The sequence below is a fragment of the Eleginops maclovinus genome, chromosome 22, assembly GCF_036324505.1.
Source record: "Eleginops maclovinus isolate JMC-PN-2008 ecotype Puerto Natales chromosome 22, JC_Emac_rtc_rv5, whole genome shotgun sequence".
NCBI classification, from domain to species: Eukaryota; Metazoa; Chordata; class Actinopteri; order Perciformes; family Eleginopidae; genus Eleginops; species Eleginops maclovinus.
In genome coordinates, this window is record NC_086370.1 from 23,016,290 (window position 1) to 23,033,789 (window position 17,500).

The 17,500-nt window shown below is 42.7% G+C and overlaps 1 protein-coding gene across 1 annotated transcript in view; it reads left to right on the forward strand.

The window, feature by feature from the left end:
* Positions 1-13,475, forward strand: part of epas1b (endothelial PAS domain protein 1b) — a 43,041-nt gene extending 29,566 nt beyond the window's left edge. The window contains exons 9-17 of the mRNA XM_063875080.1: positions 1,653-1,800; positions 3,311-3,519; positions 3,601-3,821; positions 4,042-4,155; positions 5,223-5,731; positions 5,968-6,064; positions 6,250-6,343; positions 6,484-6,651; positions 7,303-13,475. Coding sequence (XP_063731150.1) covers positions 1,653-1,800; positions 3,311-3,519; positions 3,601-3,821; positions 4,042-4,155; positions 5,223-5,731; positions 5,968-6,064; positions 6,250-6,343; positions 6,484-6,651; positions 7,303-7,454 — 1,712 coding nt within the window. The 3' untranslated portion in view covers positions 7,455-13,475. The remainder of the gene's footprint in view (positions 1-1,652; positions 1,801-3,310; positions 3,520-3,600; positions 3,822-4,041; positions 4,156-5,222; positions 5,732-5,967; positions 6,065-6,249; positions 6,344-6,483; positions 6,652-7,302) is intronic.
* The last annotated feature ends 4,025 nt before the right edge of the window (positions 13,476-17,500 follow it).

Here is a 17,500-nt window from a genome sequence, read left to right on the forward strand (position 1 = left end):
GTGTGTGTGTGTGTGTGTGTGTGTGTGTGTGTGTGTGTGTGTGTGTGTGTGTGTGTGTGTGTGTGTGTGTGTGTGTGTGTGTGTGTGTGTGTGTGTGTGTGTGTGTGTGTGTGTGTGTGTGTGACCGAATAGAACAATATGTGCAAAACTACAAACAGATTCAAGTACTAGAACTTAAGGTTTTTTATTGCATTGAAGGAACTGAATCGTGATTATAGGACTGCTCAGTTGAGATAAAGAGCTCTCCATCTCTCTTGATATGTCACACACACACACACACACACACATACACACACACACACACACACACACACACACACACACACACACACACACACACACACACACACACACACACACACACAGCAGCTCTCACGGCCAACGTGACCAGCCTGTCGATCGGCACATGCTAACAGCGTTCTCTGCTACATGTCATTTTGCAATGAGTGTCCTCAAAACACACACACACACACACACACACACGCACACACACACACACACACACACACACACACACACACACACACACACACACACACACACACACACACACACTCACACACACAGTCAGTGGCCTTATGTACACTCTCTGACCACTGCTCTGCTCCGTTCCCACGCCAGCGCTGAACTCTGGACCGCAGCCAGCCGGCTCAAAGTCAAACATTTCTGCAGCTTACCCCTGACTTCAGTCCGCTCCACAGCCGGCTGCAGGAGAAATGCGAGGATATGTAATAAATAATAAAACACTTAAACACTAAAATAAGCTTATGTAAACGGTCTGAACTTGACCTGCAAAGTTTATCATAGAGGTGAAACTCAGTTAAAGATCAACTGATCATAAAAGTGAGCTTCCTTCAGGGAAAATGATTGAGTCTCTTCTGGACACAGGACAATAAAACCTCATAACATTACACGAAGCTACTATAAGTCATGCTTTACAACCCTTATAGTAGCAGTAGATCAGTACCAGGGTTATGTCATCAGGTAACTGTATTCTCTTACAGTTCCATAAAAAATCAGTGTGCTGTTACATTTCTCAAAGTTGTGGATTACAGGTTAGTAAAACCTAAGAACTTCATACTGTGTTTGTTGTGAAGGATCAGATGATACTAATCCATGCGCCTACTGCCTGGGCCTTTATCATCTTTTTAAAACTCTCACTTATTTTCCATATTTCGACTTTTCCTAAAATCATTATTTTTTGTGCAAATTCTGACTTTTTTCACTAAATTCTTACATTTCTCCTGAAATCTCAATTTGACAAAAAAAAATCTATATTTTTTCTCAAAATTCTGACTTTTTCGAAATTCAGGACTTCTTTTCATAATCCTGATTGGATCAGATATTTCTCTCCTCTGTCAGCTGTTCTGTTCTGTTCTGTTCTAATACTTTAAGTGTGACTCTGTACGCCTACTGCCTGAATCTGCTTCATGGTTTTCTCTTTCTTTGGTTCATTTGTTCTGTTTTTAATTCAGCAGGTGAACCTATATGTTCATGAAATAGTGTGTGAGATGAACTGTGTGTGTTAAACTGTAACGGAGCCTGTGTCAGCTCAGAGTTTATTCCTGCTTCTTTAAACTCTAGTTTGTGCTCATGTGTTTCAGTCTAAAGCCGCTTCCTGAATCTGCTTAACACTGTCTCTCTGTCTGCAGTGTGCTCTAAGGGTCAGGCGGTCAGCGGTCAGTACCGAATGCTGGCTAAAAACGGAGGCTACGTCTGGGTGGAGACGCAGGGAACTGTTATTTACAACAGCCGCAATTCCCAGCCACAGTGCATCGTGTGCATCAACTACGTCCTCAGGTGAGTGCAGCGGTACACCCACAATCACAACAGAGCTGGCCAGCTAACCTATCAGAGCAGACTGTGCTCTGGTTTCAGACAGAGGGTGAAAAGAGGTGCTGCAGCACAGGCAGTATGAGAAACATAAAGAGCATTCTGAACATTAAAGCATGGAGACATGTCCCAGGAGAGGACTCTTTAAAGTAGAGACACTACATACTGATATACACCTGAACATCAGCAGGAGAGGACTCTTTAAAGTAGAGACACTACATACTGATATACACCTGAACATCAGCAGGAGAGGACTCTTTAAAGTAGAGACTCTACATACTGATATACACCTGAACATCAGCAGGAGAGGACTCTTTAAAGTAGAGACTCTACATACTGATATACACCTGAACATCAGCAGGAGAGGACTCTTTAAAATAGAGACTCTACATACTGATATACACCTGAACATCAGCAGGAGAGGACTCTTTAAAGTAGAGACTCTACATACTGATATACACCTGAACATCAGCAGGAGAGGACTCTTTAAAGTAGAGACACTACATACTGATATACACCTGAACATCAGCAGGAGAGGACTCTTTAAAGTAGAGACACTACATACTGATATACACCTGCACATCAGCAGGAGAGGACTCTTTAAAATAGAGACTCTACATACTGATATACACCTGAACATCAGCAGGAGAGGACTCTTTAAAGTAGAGACTCTACATACTGATATACAGCTGAACATCAGCAGGAGAGGACTCTTTAAAGTAGAGACACTACATACTGATATACACCTGAACATCAGCAGGAGAGGACTCTTTAAAGTAGAGACGCTACATACTGATATACACCTGAACATCAGCAGGAGAGGACTCTTTAAAGTAGAGACTCTACATACTGATATACACCTGAACATCAGCAGGAGAGTACTCTTTAAAGTAGAGACACTACATACTGATATACACCTGAACATCAGCAGGAGAGGACTCTTTAAAGTAGAGACTCTACATACTGATATACACCTGAACATCAGCAGGAGAGTACTCTTTAAAGTAGAGACACTACATACTGATATACACCTGAACATCAGCAGGAGAGGACTCTTTAAAGTAGAGACACTACATACTGATATACACCTGAACATCAGCAGGAGAGGACTCTTTAAAGTAGAGACACTACATACTGATATACACCTGAACATCAGCAGGAGAGGACTCTTTAAAGTGGAGACACTACATACTGATATACACCTGAACATCAGCAGGAGAGGACTCTTTAAAGTGGAGACTACATACTGATATACACCTGAACATCAGCAGGAGAGGACTCTTTAAAGTAGAGACTCTACATACTGATATACACCTGAACATCAGCAGGAGAGGACTCTTTAAAGTAGAGACTCTACATACTGATATACACCTGAACATCAGCAGGAGAGGACTCTTTAAAGTAGAGACTCTACATACTGATATACTCCTGTTCTGAATCTCTATGTGAAGCTCTGCTCTGCTTTCCGAACCTGCAGCGACATCGAGGAGAAGTCGATGATCTTCTCTCTGAAGCAGACAGAGTCTCTGTTTAAGCCGCGACACAAGAGCAGCTTCTTCACCGCGGGAGGTGCAGGGGTGAACGGAGAGCCTGGAGACTCCCCGTTCAATAAACTGAAGGAGGAGCCGGAGGAGCTGGCACAGCTGGCCCCCACACCCGGAGACACCATCATCACCCTGGACTTTGGTACGGATCATTACCTGTTGGATCATGGTACACGATACAATACCATGAATTTAACTGGATGTTTTTGCGTTTCTCCTGCAGATCGCCCTGCGTTCCAGGAGCCTCAGCAGCCTGTAGGATATACCCAGGTGTCTGCTGCAGTTATGCCCCCTCCTGGACCTCCTTCCTGGGCCAGCGAGAGCCACAAGCCTGCCCCCCCGGCACCACTTCCCAGAGAAATGGCTAACATGGCGAGACCGTTCACGGTGCAGCAGAACTCTCTGTCAGGCAGCGCCACCCCTAGCCTCAGCAGTTGCTCCACGGTGAGACACTGAGGTTAAACAGGAAGGGGAATTTGTTAGTTCTGTGTACAGTCAGGCCTGGGGGGTTGGAGGTCAATAGCTGTGGGCACTGTATGTGGGAATAATGTGGGTGGATATTTGGTAGGAGCTCAGCAATGAATAGTGTCTTTGTTTAAACTCATGTCAGTGTTTCTGTCTCTTACACTCTTTCTCTCTCTCTCCCCCCCCCTCCCCCCTACAGCCCAGCAGTCCAGGTGATTACTACTCCTCCCTGGAGAGTGACCTGAAGGTGGAGCTGACGGAGAAGCTGTTTGCTCTGGACACTAAGGGCAGCGACAGCCCTGCAAACACTGAGGTAACTGTAACAGGAAAAAGATATGCTAATGCTAACGCTAACGCTAATGCCTAAAACCTCTGTTATCATTTCATTTCATTTAGCTTTTTGAGGGTTTTCTCTTTCTGAAGGGTGTTCTAAAGGTTTGGTAGCATATAAATAGTATTCAAAGACCCTACATACTGATATACACCTGAACATCAGCAGGAGAGGACTCTTTAAAGTAGAGACGCTACACACTGATATACACCTGAACATCAGCAGGAGAGGACTCTTTAAAGTAGAGACACTACATACTGATATACACCTGAACATCAGCAGGAGAGGACTCTTTAAAGTAGAGACACCACATACTGATATACACCTGAACATCAGCAGGAGAGGACTCTTTAAAGTAGAGACGCTACACACTGATATACACCTGAACATCAGCAGGAGAGGACTCTTTAAAGAAGAGACACTACATACTGATATACACCTTAACATCAGCAGGAGAGGACTCTTTAAAGTAGAGACGCTACACACTGATATACACCTGAACATCAGCAGGAGAGGACTCTTTAAAGAAGAGACACTACATACTGATATACACCTGAACATCAGCAGGAGAGGACTCTTTAAAGAAGAGACACTACATACTGATATACACCTGAACATCAGCAGGAGAGGACTCTTTAAAGTAGAGACTCTACATACTGATATACACCTGAACATCAGCAGGAGAGGACTCTTTAAAGTAGAGACTCTACATACTGATATACACCTGAACATCAGCAGGAGAGGACTCTTTAAAGAAGAGACACTACACACTGATATACACCTGAACATCAGCAGGAGAGGACTCTTTAAAGTAGAGACTCTACATACTGATATATACCTGAACATCATTAGGAGAGGACTCTTTAAAGTAGAGACACTACATACTGATATACACCTGAACATCAGCAGGAGAGGACTCTTTAAAGTAGAGACACTACATACTGATATACACCTGAACATCAGCAGGAGAGGACTCTTTAAAGTAGAGACGGTTATGAACCTGAAAGTATGTCCTCTTTAACCCAACATGTCTTCCTTCTCCTTTCCAGAGGGACCTGAGTGATTTGGACCTGGAGACGTTGGCCCCGTACATCCCGATGGACGGCGAGGACTTCCAGCTGAACCCCATCGTCCCCGAGTCGGATTCCCTGGAGGGGGGGTCCAGCAGCAGCCTGCAGGCCACCAAGCCGAGCTTCGGCAACATCGCCATCCTCTTCCAGCCCCTGTCCTCCCCCCCTCACCCACCCGGTCACTTCCAGCAGCAGGCAGCGATATCCTGGGCCGCAGAGGGGAAGAGGGGCCCCTGCCAGGGGACCGTGGGCTCCAGCGGAGCAGAGTCTTTCATGATGGGCCACATACAGAATCCAACATACCAGGCTCAGGCCAGCACCCCTCTGTCCTCCATGGGGGGCATGCAGAATCTGCAGTGGCCCCCGGACCCTCTGTTAACCTATCAACATCAACAACGGGCCCCCAAGGCCTACCTGAGGGACTCTTTGTTAAGAGAGGAGAGGCCCTCCTGCCAGCAGAGCATGCCTAACCTGATGCAGAAACAGAGGTGATCAACACGGACACAGCGTCACAGAAACTCTGATATTACTTTGACTTCCTAATCTAAAGACTGCTGGATTTGTGTGTGTGTGTGTGTGTGTGTGTGTGTGTGTGTGTGTGTGTGTGTGTGTGTGTGTGTGTGTGTGTGTGTGTGTGTGTGTGTGTGTGTGTGTGTGTGTGTGTGTGTGTGTGTGTGTGTGTGTGTGTGTGTGTGTGTGTGTGTGTGTGTGTGTGTGTGTGTAGGTCTGTTGATAACTTTGTCCAGGCCTACGGAGACATGAGTCCAGCCAGAGTGACCATGGCCAACAGCATCAAGCGCTCCTTCAACCAGATGTCTGTGGTGAGTTTTATTTCACCGTTAAAATGTGAATCCTTTTCTATCATGGCTACGCGATAGAGATCAAGAGCAAGACCAACATATAGCTTTAATAATACATGTGTGTGTGATGATTTCTGCCTAAATTAAGCAGAGTGGCTTGAGTGTTTGAGGTTGACAAAGCAGCTGATTGACCGACTGTGTTTCAGGGTGAGGGTTCTCCGTCAGACTTCATATGGAAGAAGATGAGGGCAGACAGCTGCTTCAACATGGATCGCTCCCTCAGTGCAGGCTCACTGGCAGGTAAGAGACTCCTGTCCTGTCACCTTACATGTAATCCATTACTGCCGGTTTCACTGTACCCGTGTGTGTGTGTGTGTGTGTGTGTGTGTGTGTGTGTGTGTGTGTGTGTGTGTGTGTGTGTGTGTGTGTGTGTGTGTCAGCGTCAGAGATGGAGAGGATGATGTCCGGCAGCATGTCTTCACGTCTGCAGCAACACAGGAGGTCTCAGTCTCCAGGAAACGGGACAGGTGGAGCAAGTGAGAGACTCTTCTCCCAAAAGAGCTGCAACTACACACCGTACAACCTGCAGCCCTCCAGCAAGACCCGTGGTAAACCCATTCTTGTCTCAGAATTCTGACTTTTTCAAAAATGTCTGACTTTTTTGAGACTTCTCACCTCCTTTCAGAATTTTGATTTCCTTTTGAAAAAAATTCAGAGAAACTCAAAATTCAGACTTTTTCTCTGATGTTTTAGTTTTTTCCAAATTCTCATTTTCCTGAACGCTGATTTTGTTTCAGAATTTTCGACTTTTCTTTTTATTTGTATTTGTTTTAAATATATTTTTGTCATTTATCAGAATTGTGACTTTTTCTCAAAACCCTGATTTTTGCAGATTTCCCACTTTGTTCTGAAATCTCATTTCTTTTTCAAATTTTTTCCTCTTTTTTTATTATACTTTTTCTGAATTCTCACTGTTTTTCAGAATTTTGACTTTCCTTAAGGATTCTCACTTCTTCTGAGAAATTCTGACATAAACTAAAAATAAAATCATGTATTTGTCAGTTCTCAAAAAACATTTCACACGTGGCCATAATCTAAAATCCCATTAATTTATCCCAAAAATAAATCAGATTTCCGCTATTTTTAGTGCTTAGGGTCACAGTTACAAACTGAAACTTATTAAATGGTGCCTTGCATCGTTGTGATAAATCATTGGCACGTTTCTTTTCTGATTTACTTCCTTTTCTGTCCTTCTGTAGGGATTGCGAGTCGTCTGCTGGGCTCTTCCTTCGAGGCGTGCTGCCTGCCGGAGTTGACCCGTTACGACTGTGAGGTGAACGTCCCTCTGCAGGGGAACCTGTACCTCCTCCAGGGCTGTGACCTGCTGAGAGCCCTGGACCAGGCCTCCTAGAGCCCCGGATTAAAAATAAATCTACCATAGACCCGGACTCACTCCCAGCCCCTAAGCCTAAACCAGCAGCCCAAGACTTCTTTCACCTCGGGGCCCCCTGAGAGCCCTGAGGCTAAGCTACCTACAGGGGACGGTATTCATTACCACACCCTGACTCATTAAGCTTATAGGGCTCACTCTGTCCCTCTATAGTCCTGTACCATCTAAAACAAGCTGCGATATCAGGGTCAAGCCCCTTACATCAGGTGGAACACAAAGCATTGAGCCACATAGGCGACACATATGTGATATAACCTGGGTCACTCAAATATCAAGTAAGAGTAAATGTGATGCTCGCTCTGACACCCGATGGTTCTATGTGTTCAGAAACTCTGGTTCTTGGTGTAAAATGGGTATTCGTGGCAGGTCTGCACCAAACCCTAACCCTAAAAGCCACCAGCTGTTTCCTGTTCCTCAGCAAGACCCTGATATGAACTCTACGCAGCTCATTTCCCTTCTCTTCACCTGCATTTAGCTCAGAGGAGAAGTACTATACTACCTAGACACTGTGCTCTTTCACTTTGTGTATTTGACCAGCAATTAGACAGAGCCGCCCCTCCCCCCTAGTCCCAGTCAAAGCCCCCATCGAGAGTCTTGAACTGGTTCTTAATGGTAGCATTTTTCTTGAAATGTGTAATGATAATGTTACAATGCATGCTCTTTGATTCTGCAGAATCCCCGAAAAAAAGAGTTTTGAGAAAAGACACAACTTTTTTTTTGATTGAAATGATTTCATTCTTTAATTATATTTGAAGTCTTTTTTAATTTTCCAAAGAGAAACTGAGAATTAGGAAGTATAAGAAGACTATAAATGAGACCCAAACCTACAAATACATAGAGTATCCAAGCGCTTCTGTTTGGGTTAATTTAAATATGCATTGTTATTTAGGTTTTACAATGAGTCTTTTTCTCTGCTGATGAACCGAGAAGTTTCGTCAGATTGACCGACATTTGAATCGACAAAATACTGTTCAGTTTCTCCTCATTTATTACCTTCCAGATTCCTTTATTTGTTGGTGTCTCTCTCACAGACACACTAATACACATATACTGCAATACATGTACTCTACTGTAAGTTGAATAATGTTAAGTTTTATTTTTCTATCTCCTCTTCTTAAATCTAAATCGATCTAAACGTGTTTCATTTTCCCCAGTCAGGTCATGTGATTACAGGGTTATTGTTTTTCTTATTGTGCAATTACTTCACTGAGAGTATATAGTCAGCATCATAGCTTTTTCCTGTGCCTTTTTCACCATTCTGATATCTGAAGACTAACACTAGTATACAAGAAACAGTCAATTTAAAAGGTGTGCACGGACTACCGTAGGGGCAGAGTCCTGCATGCAATTTCAATGTTAGGCTTTATTTCTTGTCCTTAACAGACCATGAGTGTTTTAGGCGTAACAATTATAGTTTTGCTTGTTCCGTCACGTTAGTTCGACTCACCAAAAGCATATTTTTTCTTAAAGTTACACTATCTGGAATGCTGTCTGCTCTGCATCACCTGATTTATTTAATTTAATTGATAAATCTAAAGATATTGCACACTGTAGAGCTGCAGCTTTGAATTCAAGAAATCTAACAATAAAGTTAACAATTTATTTTAATGTGTTTCCCATTTTCTAAAAATCTGAATCAGTCCAAAAGCCAAAGATATTCATTTCAAGTCTGCCTGGTATGGTGGAACAAAACAAAGTCCCAAACAACAGCGATAAGGCTGTGATGTACAGAATGTGGGATGTGCTAAAAGTCAACGGCGTGCTACTTTAAGCTCCGCCCACCTTCCGGTGACAACAAATAATCGGCGCCAAGCAGAAAATGATAGCTCTATCATGCCTAAACGCTGCTTGATTGTGGATTGCCTAAGCCATATGTGTCTTCAGGCCATCCAAGACCTTAGGAATTGTATTAACCTCCCAAAATAACCCCAAAAAGGGGCGGGGCCATGACGTCGTGGGAAAGTGCCGGATGCACTTATAGATAAGAGCAGCTCTGCGTCACTACACGGCAAAATGACGGCCTTGCCCACTTTCCGGTGCCAAGCAGAAACTGTCGTTTATGGTGCCTTAAAGCTGTTGTGCATTGCACTTTAAACAACAAACATTTTTCCTTTACTCCCACTTAAAAGACAGTAAAGGTCAATAGCAACCACTTCATTACAGCTCATTTAAGATGCTCGTGAAGCTAACGTTGAAGTAGTGAGTGTAGATGCTGCATTGAAATATAAAGCACTGTTTCAGTGTTAGCCTGCTGCCTGAGAGACATCGTTCCTGATTGCTTTTTAAAGGCCAATCATCGGGCTCCTTGATTATTTAAAAAAATGCACGATATCTTTACATTTTTTGATCAGATTGGCAAAGACCTCAGAATCTGTATTAACCGCCCGTCAAAAGACAGACAAATATGTAACCCAAAAAGCGGCGTGGCCATGCCATAATGGGAACGTTCTTGAGCCAATCGCAGGGGTTAATCCAAAAAAAGGCGTCCCATTTCAAATAAAAGCCATTTTAGCTTTGAGGTGAATTAGGGCAGTGGAGGTCGCTCCTTCATCCCATAAACTAGATCACTCTGTCATTGAGAGTAGTCATGAGTTCATAGCCTTAGTTTCAGTGAAGCCTTAAAAAAGTGACTTGAAAGTGTGTGTTTTAAACTTCATGATTAGGAAAAGGCCAGTTGTTCTTATAGTTCACGACACAAAGTAGCTGCCAATATCAGAAAACGTTGAGAAAGTTCTCATTGTGCAAACTAGAAGCTGAAATGGTATATCCTTGAACATGTAATCCTCACAGTGAAAAGTCTCTCTGTCTCCTTTCAGTATTTTAATCTCGCTCTATGTGTTTGGAGGGTAATCGTCTTCTTGTGATGACCACTTTAAGAGTATGAATTACAGAGCTTTGTTCACATATCTACGTTACGTATTTAAAGAGACTAAACTAATGTTGAAGATAGTGTTTTTTAGTGTTTATGTGTTCTGGTACTTTGTCCTTATCTACCCGTGTAGATGCAGGTGGATCAGATCCCTCACTGCTGTTTCCTCTCGTGCTGTTCCTGTGTTTGTGGCATTTTGTTTCATCCTCTATCGCTCAAATATCTATGGAATCTGTTGGTTGGGCAGTTCTGTTTTTGTTCTTGCTTCATTAAGACATTTAAACAAAAAAAAAGTTCAGATGAGTTTCACTTTTCAGATATGTAGCATTTTGAATATTGTAAAGAGGGTGAAGTTGCTTTATAAATAATCACATAGTTGCATATATAAAAAGCAATGGTGCTTCATTTACCACATATGTGTCATTTTTAGGACCTGCATTACATATCTTGGATCCAGTAACACTATATTTTGATGTTGTTTGTTGTGCTGAAATGTTCTTTAAAGTGTTTAATCCGTATAATGTGCCTTATGGTTGTCTCGAAACACGCCCGGTTTGCCCTTCGAGCGCACAGTGTGTTCCCTTCAACCTGTAGATAAGTTCCTCCTATTCTTAACATATTTGGGATGAATTTCACCATAACTCCCCTTAACTTACTTAAGCCCACAGCTCCTTTATTCTAGTCAGAGAACATCCAATAATAGCCACGTATAGGTGCACGTAGAACCCTTTTAGAACCCGTTGTAGCTCCCCTGGTGATGACGAGTCTAAATTTGTGAAAGGTTTTCGAGGGAATGGATTCCCCAGCTCATCGAAAGACCTCACAGTCTGTTCGATGACGAAGCTGCTCGAGGGTTTTTCAGTTCAGTTGATTAAAAAAAAGTTTGAGTGTAGTTTAAAAAGTTCTCCTATGGAGGGTAAAGGGTCCAAAAAGTGCCCGGCATGTTGAGAGTCCTGAACGACTCAAATTGTATTTTGATAATTGCGGATCAGAGTGTCTTTATTCCATGGACTGGATACAGCTTTTGAAGTGGGTAGTGGAGTGTTGCTTAAGCCCCGCCTCCCCCCATTAAGCCCCGCCTCCTCATATTAAGCCCCGCCTCTCATCTGCAGTCACTCCAATTAATTGAGGAAAAAACACGTAAGCTTTTAGCTCATTTTACAACTTTTAGAGCCTTTTTAAATAAGGGTTACATAAGAGTTGTACTGGGTGGTTGATTTGGCAAAATGACGCCCCTTTCCCAATGCAAGTCAATGGGGGGGGGAAGTGTTTTGGACCCAATGACATCATGGACTAGCACCTAAATGTAGAACCGCCATTTGGCCTCTAAGAAAATGTGCTTATACGTTCAGCGCGAGTGCTCGTTTAATTCATGTTTCGGGCGATACAGGTTTGTAGTTACAGTCATATTATTGTTTTTAATTGCTGTGTGTGTTAAAGCAGGATTATCTGGAAGTTTAGGACTTCTGCAGCAAAACTACAGATTCAAATCCTATCATAACTTTAAATATTTGATGATCCAGGTTGTTATTCTTTACTGTAAAGACGCCAGCTAAAGCACATGGTGTTTATTTGGACTGCAGTGGGTGTGGAAGCAGCTTGAACAGTTTTAGGAGGTATGATAAAGATTGATGTTGAGTTGAGTGACAGAGATCCTGCTCAGCCTGCCCACTGACGCATACCTCTCAATCCTCCACTCAACATGCAACTCGTCAGCTTCCACCCTCACTCCTCTTTTTCCTCCTGATATGTCAGCAATTACTTTATATAAGAGCACGTGTTACACCTGAAAGCAGTATGACTTCTTGTAGGATTGTGTAAAGCAAGGCTGATCAAATGATTTCCAGAAGAGATTTTAGGACGATGTCAAATGAAAGACCTCGATGATGAGATTTGAACTAAATTGGGTTAAGGTATGTGGAAATAGTTGGTTAGATGGAAGTTGATTTACAAATTTAAATTCTAAGTCCCACCCCCTTTTGAGGCTAGCATCTGCTCCAATAGGTTGAAAGTGTAGTCCAAATGAACATGCTTAGTCATTTTGACCAAGATAAACTGTACTTAGCATGTAAACACCTTGTTTCTCTAGCATTTTCTTAGGAAAAGTAGTTTTTGTATCTTCCTCTTTGCTCAATTGAAGAAAGGTAACACCTTTACCTCTCAATTGCCACATAGTACTTTAATGTTTCTTAAAATAAAGACCGTTAAGCATAGGGAAAGGTGTAGTTATTGAGAAGACCTGAATAAAAACAACAAAAGCTCATTTCGGCTATTAGCACAGATGCTAGTCAAAAAATGGGCGAGGTTTCAACGCAGAGGGGAAATCCCGCCCCCATTTGTAGCTAGCTTCTGCTCCAATAGAAGTAGACTATATTTGTCAGTGTATATTAATGTTTCTTTACCTAAGGAGAGGAACAGGTGGACAGAGAAACTGAATAAAGACGCCTCTCTGAGCGATAAAGCTAATTCTTGTAGCACAGATGCTAACCAAAAATGGGCTTCAGATCAGAGGGGAAGTCCCGCCCCCATTTGAATGCTAGCTTCTGCTCCACTAGATTCTACGAGAAATATGTACCAGTGTGTGCTAGTGTTTCTTAAAATATAGATACTTAACGATGGGAACAGGTGGTCAGAGAAACTGAATAGAGACATCTCTCTGAGCTAAAAAGCTAATGCTAGTAGCACAGATGCTAACCAAAAATGGGCGCCGCTTCAGCTCTTTCAACACTAGAAAGCTTCTCACCAGTCGTCGTGCCAAACACGCTGTGCTGCTCGAAGGATTTCCAATCTAAAAAAATACGTAATGTTTCGGGAGTTAATACCCATAATTCATTGCACTTCCTCTCGACGAGAAAGTATCAGCATGTCTGTCTTTTGTCTCGTGTGGCAGCAGGGTTTTGTTTTTCCTCGTGGGATCCGTGTTCAGCTACTCTGTTCTTATCCTCGTCATACAGTGCAGTTATATGAGCTGATTCTGCATTTTCTACGTGTTAAAAATTCATATTGACTTTATTATCATATTATCATTGTTATCATATAGGGCGTTCATCCCAGTAAGAAGTTTGTGTTTCTGCACTGATATCTTATTAAAGCATACTGATCTTACCCTTCTTCATTGGCTTCCTGCGTGGTTTATTTGATCCTTTAGGTTCTGATTATTATATTAAACACTATACTGGATTTTCTAAGGAAAGGTTTTACTGAAAGGTTTGCATTTCCATCAAAGAATCAAGGCTTCTTTTTGAGTCTACACCTGGTAAAACCATATCCAAATGCTATGAATCATGGGACATTTGGGCAGCTGCTGACAGAGGATGTGATGGTTTATAGTCAAAAGATCCTGATGATTCTGCTGCTGTGTTTTGTTCTTCTTCCTTCCTCTGCAGGAACCCAGACTTTATGGGCAAATAAAAAACTGGCATGCAGGACCGAAGTCTACATAAACACACACACACACACACACACACATACATAAACACAGTCACACACACACACACACACACACACACACACACACACAGTCAAACACGTCTTGCATCTCTTTGTGTTGGTTCCAGCTGATTCAGAGCCTTTTGTTTCCTTCAGGTGGGGAGTCAGGAAAACAAGGTGGAGGTAAAAAGGGAGGCACCGGCGTCTCCTCCCGACCGGCTTCCTCTGGTTTCAGATGGGGGCGGGGGGTCTGCAGAACAATGCACAAACATCTCCTGAAAGTCCCCGTGGCAAACAACCTCCGCTGGTGCCACATATGCATCACACAAACCTCATACTCTTTATACTTCTGATTAAATTCAGACTGAATCTGTGAAAAACAGTTTGGCCTAAATGGTATTTATCCAGTCATATATTATAATTAATAGCATGAGCATTTATCCAACACATTGGACACCTTCTGCATCCATGAACACAGACACAAAGACCGGATAAAGCCCTTTATGACCAACCCGTTAAAATGACTGTCAATGAACAGTAACTTCTAACATTGTGAAGTGGAAAGCTGAAGTTGTACATCAGCTTTCTAAGCACGTCTATTAATAGTGTTGGAACTCTGTATTTCTGCACAGCTGCAGACAAAGATCAGGGTAAACTAATATGATTATGCTATCTGAAGACTTAAATTCCATTGGATTGTTTTCCACATTTCCAAAAACTACAAAGTGTTGGAAAGTCCAAAAGAAAAAGATTTGATAACATCCAGAAAGCTGTTCTACGTCAAACTGCACGTCTGTCCTCTGGGACCTCAGCATGTCTCAGGACGATTGTCCATTAAGACGATTCCAAGGACAGTTTGTTTATGCCCGATCCCAGGACACTGAGCTGCTCCCAGTAAACAAACATCCAGTTTCCCATGTCGGAATCAGAGACTGTTTTGTGATTCTAACAAATGACACTGTGTTCTGATTAACTGGAGGGTCAGTGGCGACAGTCGGTCTTATTTCCATTAAAGAAGAGGACGAGAATACTTCGTCACCATCGGACACAGAGGACGATATTCTCAATCCCCAGAGGAGGACCCCCAAATGATCTAAAGGATTGATTCGAGTCTGGAGATCTGTTCCCCAACATCGAATCAATCAACATGTTGACTAACTTTCTGTTTCCCAATAAAAGTCTCTGCAGGGCTCCTGGAGATGCTAACTCATGCATGCAGTAATAAAAGAGTCATATGTCAAGAGAAAGTACCGTGTTTCCTCCTGCAGAGCCACTAAAGTCTAACCCTTATTTCATCGTGCACATGTAGCTCTCCAGTAGCAACCACTGGTTTAATGACACACAGCATTTGATGAATTGAGTCATATCAAATCCACTCGACTGGCACAGAAAAAACATTCCCAAGGTAGACGAGGGAACAGATTCCAGCTCCTCAGAGGCCGAAAAGGTTTAAATGTACAGTCAATTATCCTTTTCCAATTGGACTTTGATAAAATAAGAACAGTATCAAAATAAAGGGTTCTGCCGGGCATTTTATTCACAAATTAGAGATTAGTGTTTCCTAACCCTGCAGGGCTTCGCTACTCAAGTTCAACCCTTCATTTCCCATGTAGCCTCTGCTTTAAGGACCACTGGTGGCTATACACACTATACAACTCGACTGGAACCAAAAAACATGGCAAAGGGAAGTTTTGGGAACAGATTCTAGTTCCCAAATGCCGAAACGTTTCTTTTATTGTATGCATGCTTTTCCAACTGGACAACGATAAAGGAAGAAGTGTTTCCCAATCGATGTTTCTGCAGGGCAAATCAAAGAACCCAACTCTAACCCAGGCCAATTTATATTTAGCTTCCTAGTTGTAAAAGAATCAGAATCTGTGTTTCCTCCTGCAGGGTTTCCCTTTTGTAGCTATGAAAATGTTCATATATCATGTATATTTAGCTATCCCATGGTCCTGTTGAACCACTAATTCACACACAATCTGATTAACTGCATCACATCAAATCCACTTGACCTCTTCATGAAATACTCCTGGATGCTGGATCTCTGCACAGAGAGACGATGGTTGGTAAACAAACGCTCCAAATCCCAACTCTGCATCGTGCGACCCTTGATAAGTTTGGTTGTTTCTCCATCTCGGGGAAGCAGACAACACCAGAACAACGGCAGACCTTTCTGAATCAGTCAACAAAGTTTGAGACGTGGGCGAAGCTGGAAGCAGGCCTTCAGCACAACACAAAAGATATTTGATTATGTCACGCCGGGACTGACAAACGGAGCCTCCCGGGCCTTTGTGTTTCTGTGGGAAATTATTCAGAATTAAAATTATCCGCCAAATCATGTTTTGTTCTCGGGAATTGTTTTACGACCGTTGGGAAGCACAGAGACAAAGAGCTTATGTAATGATTACTCAATCTTCCACTCTGTTTGCCCCTCTTTAGATCACAGTTTGGCTTCATCAGGAAAAGAGACAAAAATACGTTTTCCGACGGGAAGAGGTGGAGAAACGGTCAGGGATTATTCACCTAAATCTGTGGAAAACACCACATTCAGAGTGGGGAAGACTTCCTTTTATGTTTGAATAATGCTGAATATACAGCGGTGTGTTGGCAAAGTATTAATTGTGAGTGAAGTCGACACTTTCAGCTCTAAAAGGACCTGAAGGCCTTACGTCTGTCTGCCTTTCCAACCTCTAAGCGACCTCGAGACCACTTCCTGTGTGGAGGGAAACACACAGACAGATGGCAGTGTGTGATGGTTTCATTCTTCAGTGTGTGTGTGTGTGTGTGTGTGTGTGTGTGTGTGTGTGTGTGTGTGTGTGTGTGTGTGCGTGTGTGTGTGTGAAAGCCACAGACAGCAGGCTGTATAGCTTCCGGAGGGTAAACATCAGCTTTCTCATGGGAACGTGCTCAGACCTCTTCTCTCTGTATTTTCATTTAAAACGTGTCTTATATCTGAGCTTCTGATGCATTTGAAGCTTTTCACTGAAGGACATCAAGTCTGAGACGCTCCATTTATTCACAAATCCATGCATCAGCTACGTCAGACCATGCCCGGTTGGACTGCAGAGTGTAAATACTCCTATAAAGATTCTGTAGTTGATATTGAATCACTTTCAAAGTGGATTTGTTTGCTCCAGCGACATGGAACAATGCTTGCTGCAAAGAGGGGAGTCTCATCTTTGATAGAATGTGTGATAAGATAAGATGTACCTTTATTGATCCCCGTGGGGAAGGTCAGTGCCATGTTTAATTTAAAGTTCATGTTTAGGGAGAATTGCATCGTGATCAATATGAAGAATAAGCGAAATCTGCATCATGTACGGGTGGTTTTTACCACCTTGGTGTCTCATGAGACGTGTCATCAGAAGCCTTTCAGAATATGATTTTTTTGATGATTGTCTCTTGAAATCGACAGTGCATCATCAATGGTTGCACAGAAATTACCAACGACAGATTTTCCTTTAAACTTTGAAGACACGCATCCCAGCTGCGCCTCTGCTGCTGTCTTTTGAAAGCATGTTTTACCTTTACCTTGTTGCAAGAAACTGAGGATTATTCCCCTTCTCAAGATGAGTCTACGTCGTCCCCTGGAGGACAAACACAAGGACTGCAGCTGGGGTCACACCGTCTGTGTGAGGCCTTTGATAGAAGAGCCTCTAATGCTAACACAACTCAAAGACTTCCAGAAGCAGCATCACCTCTCATT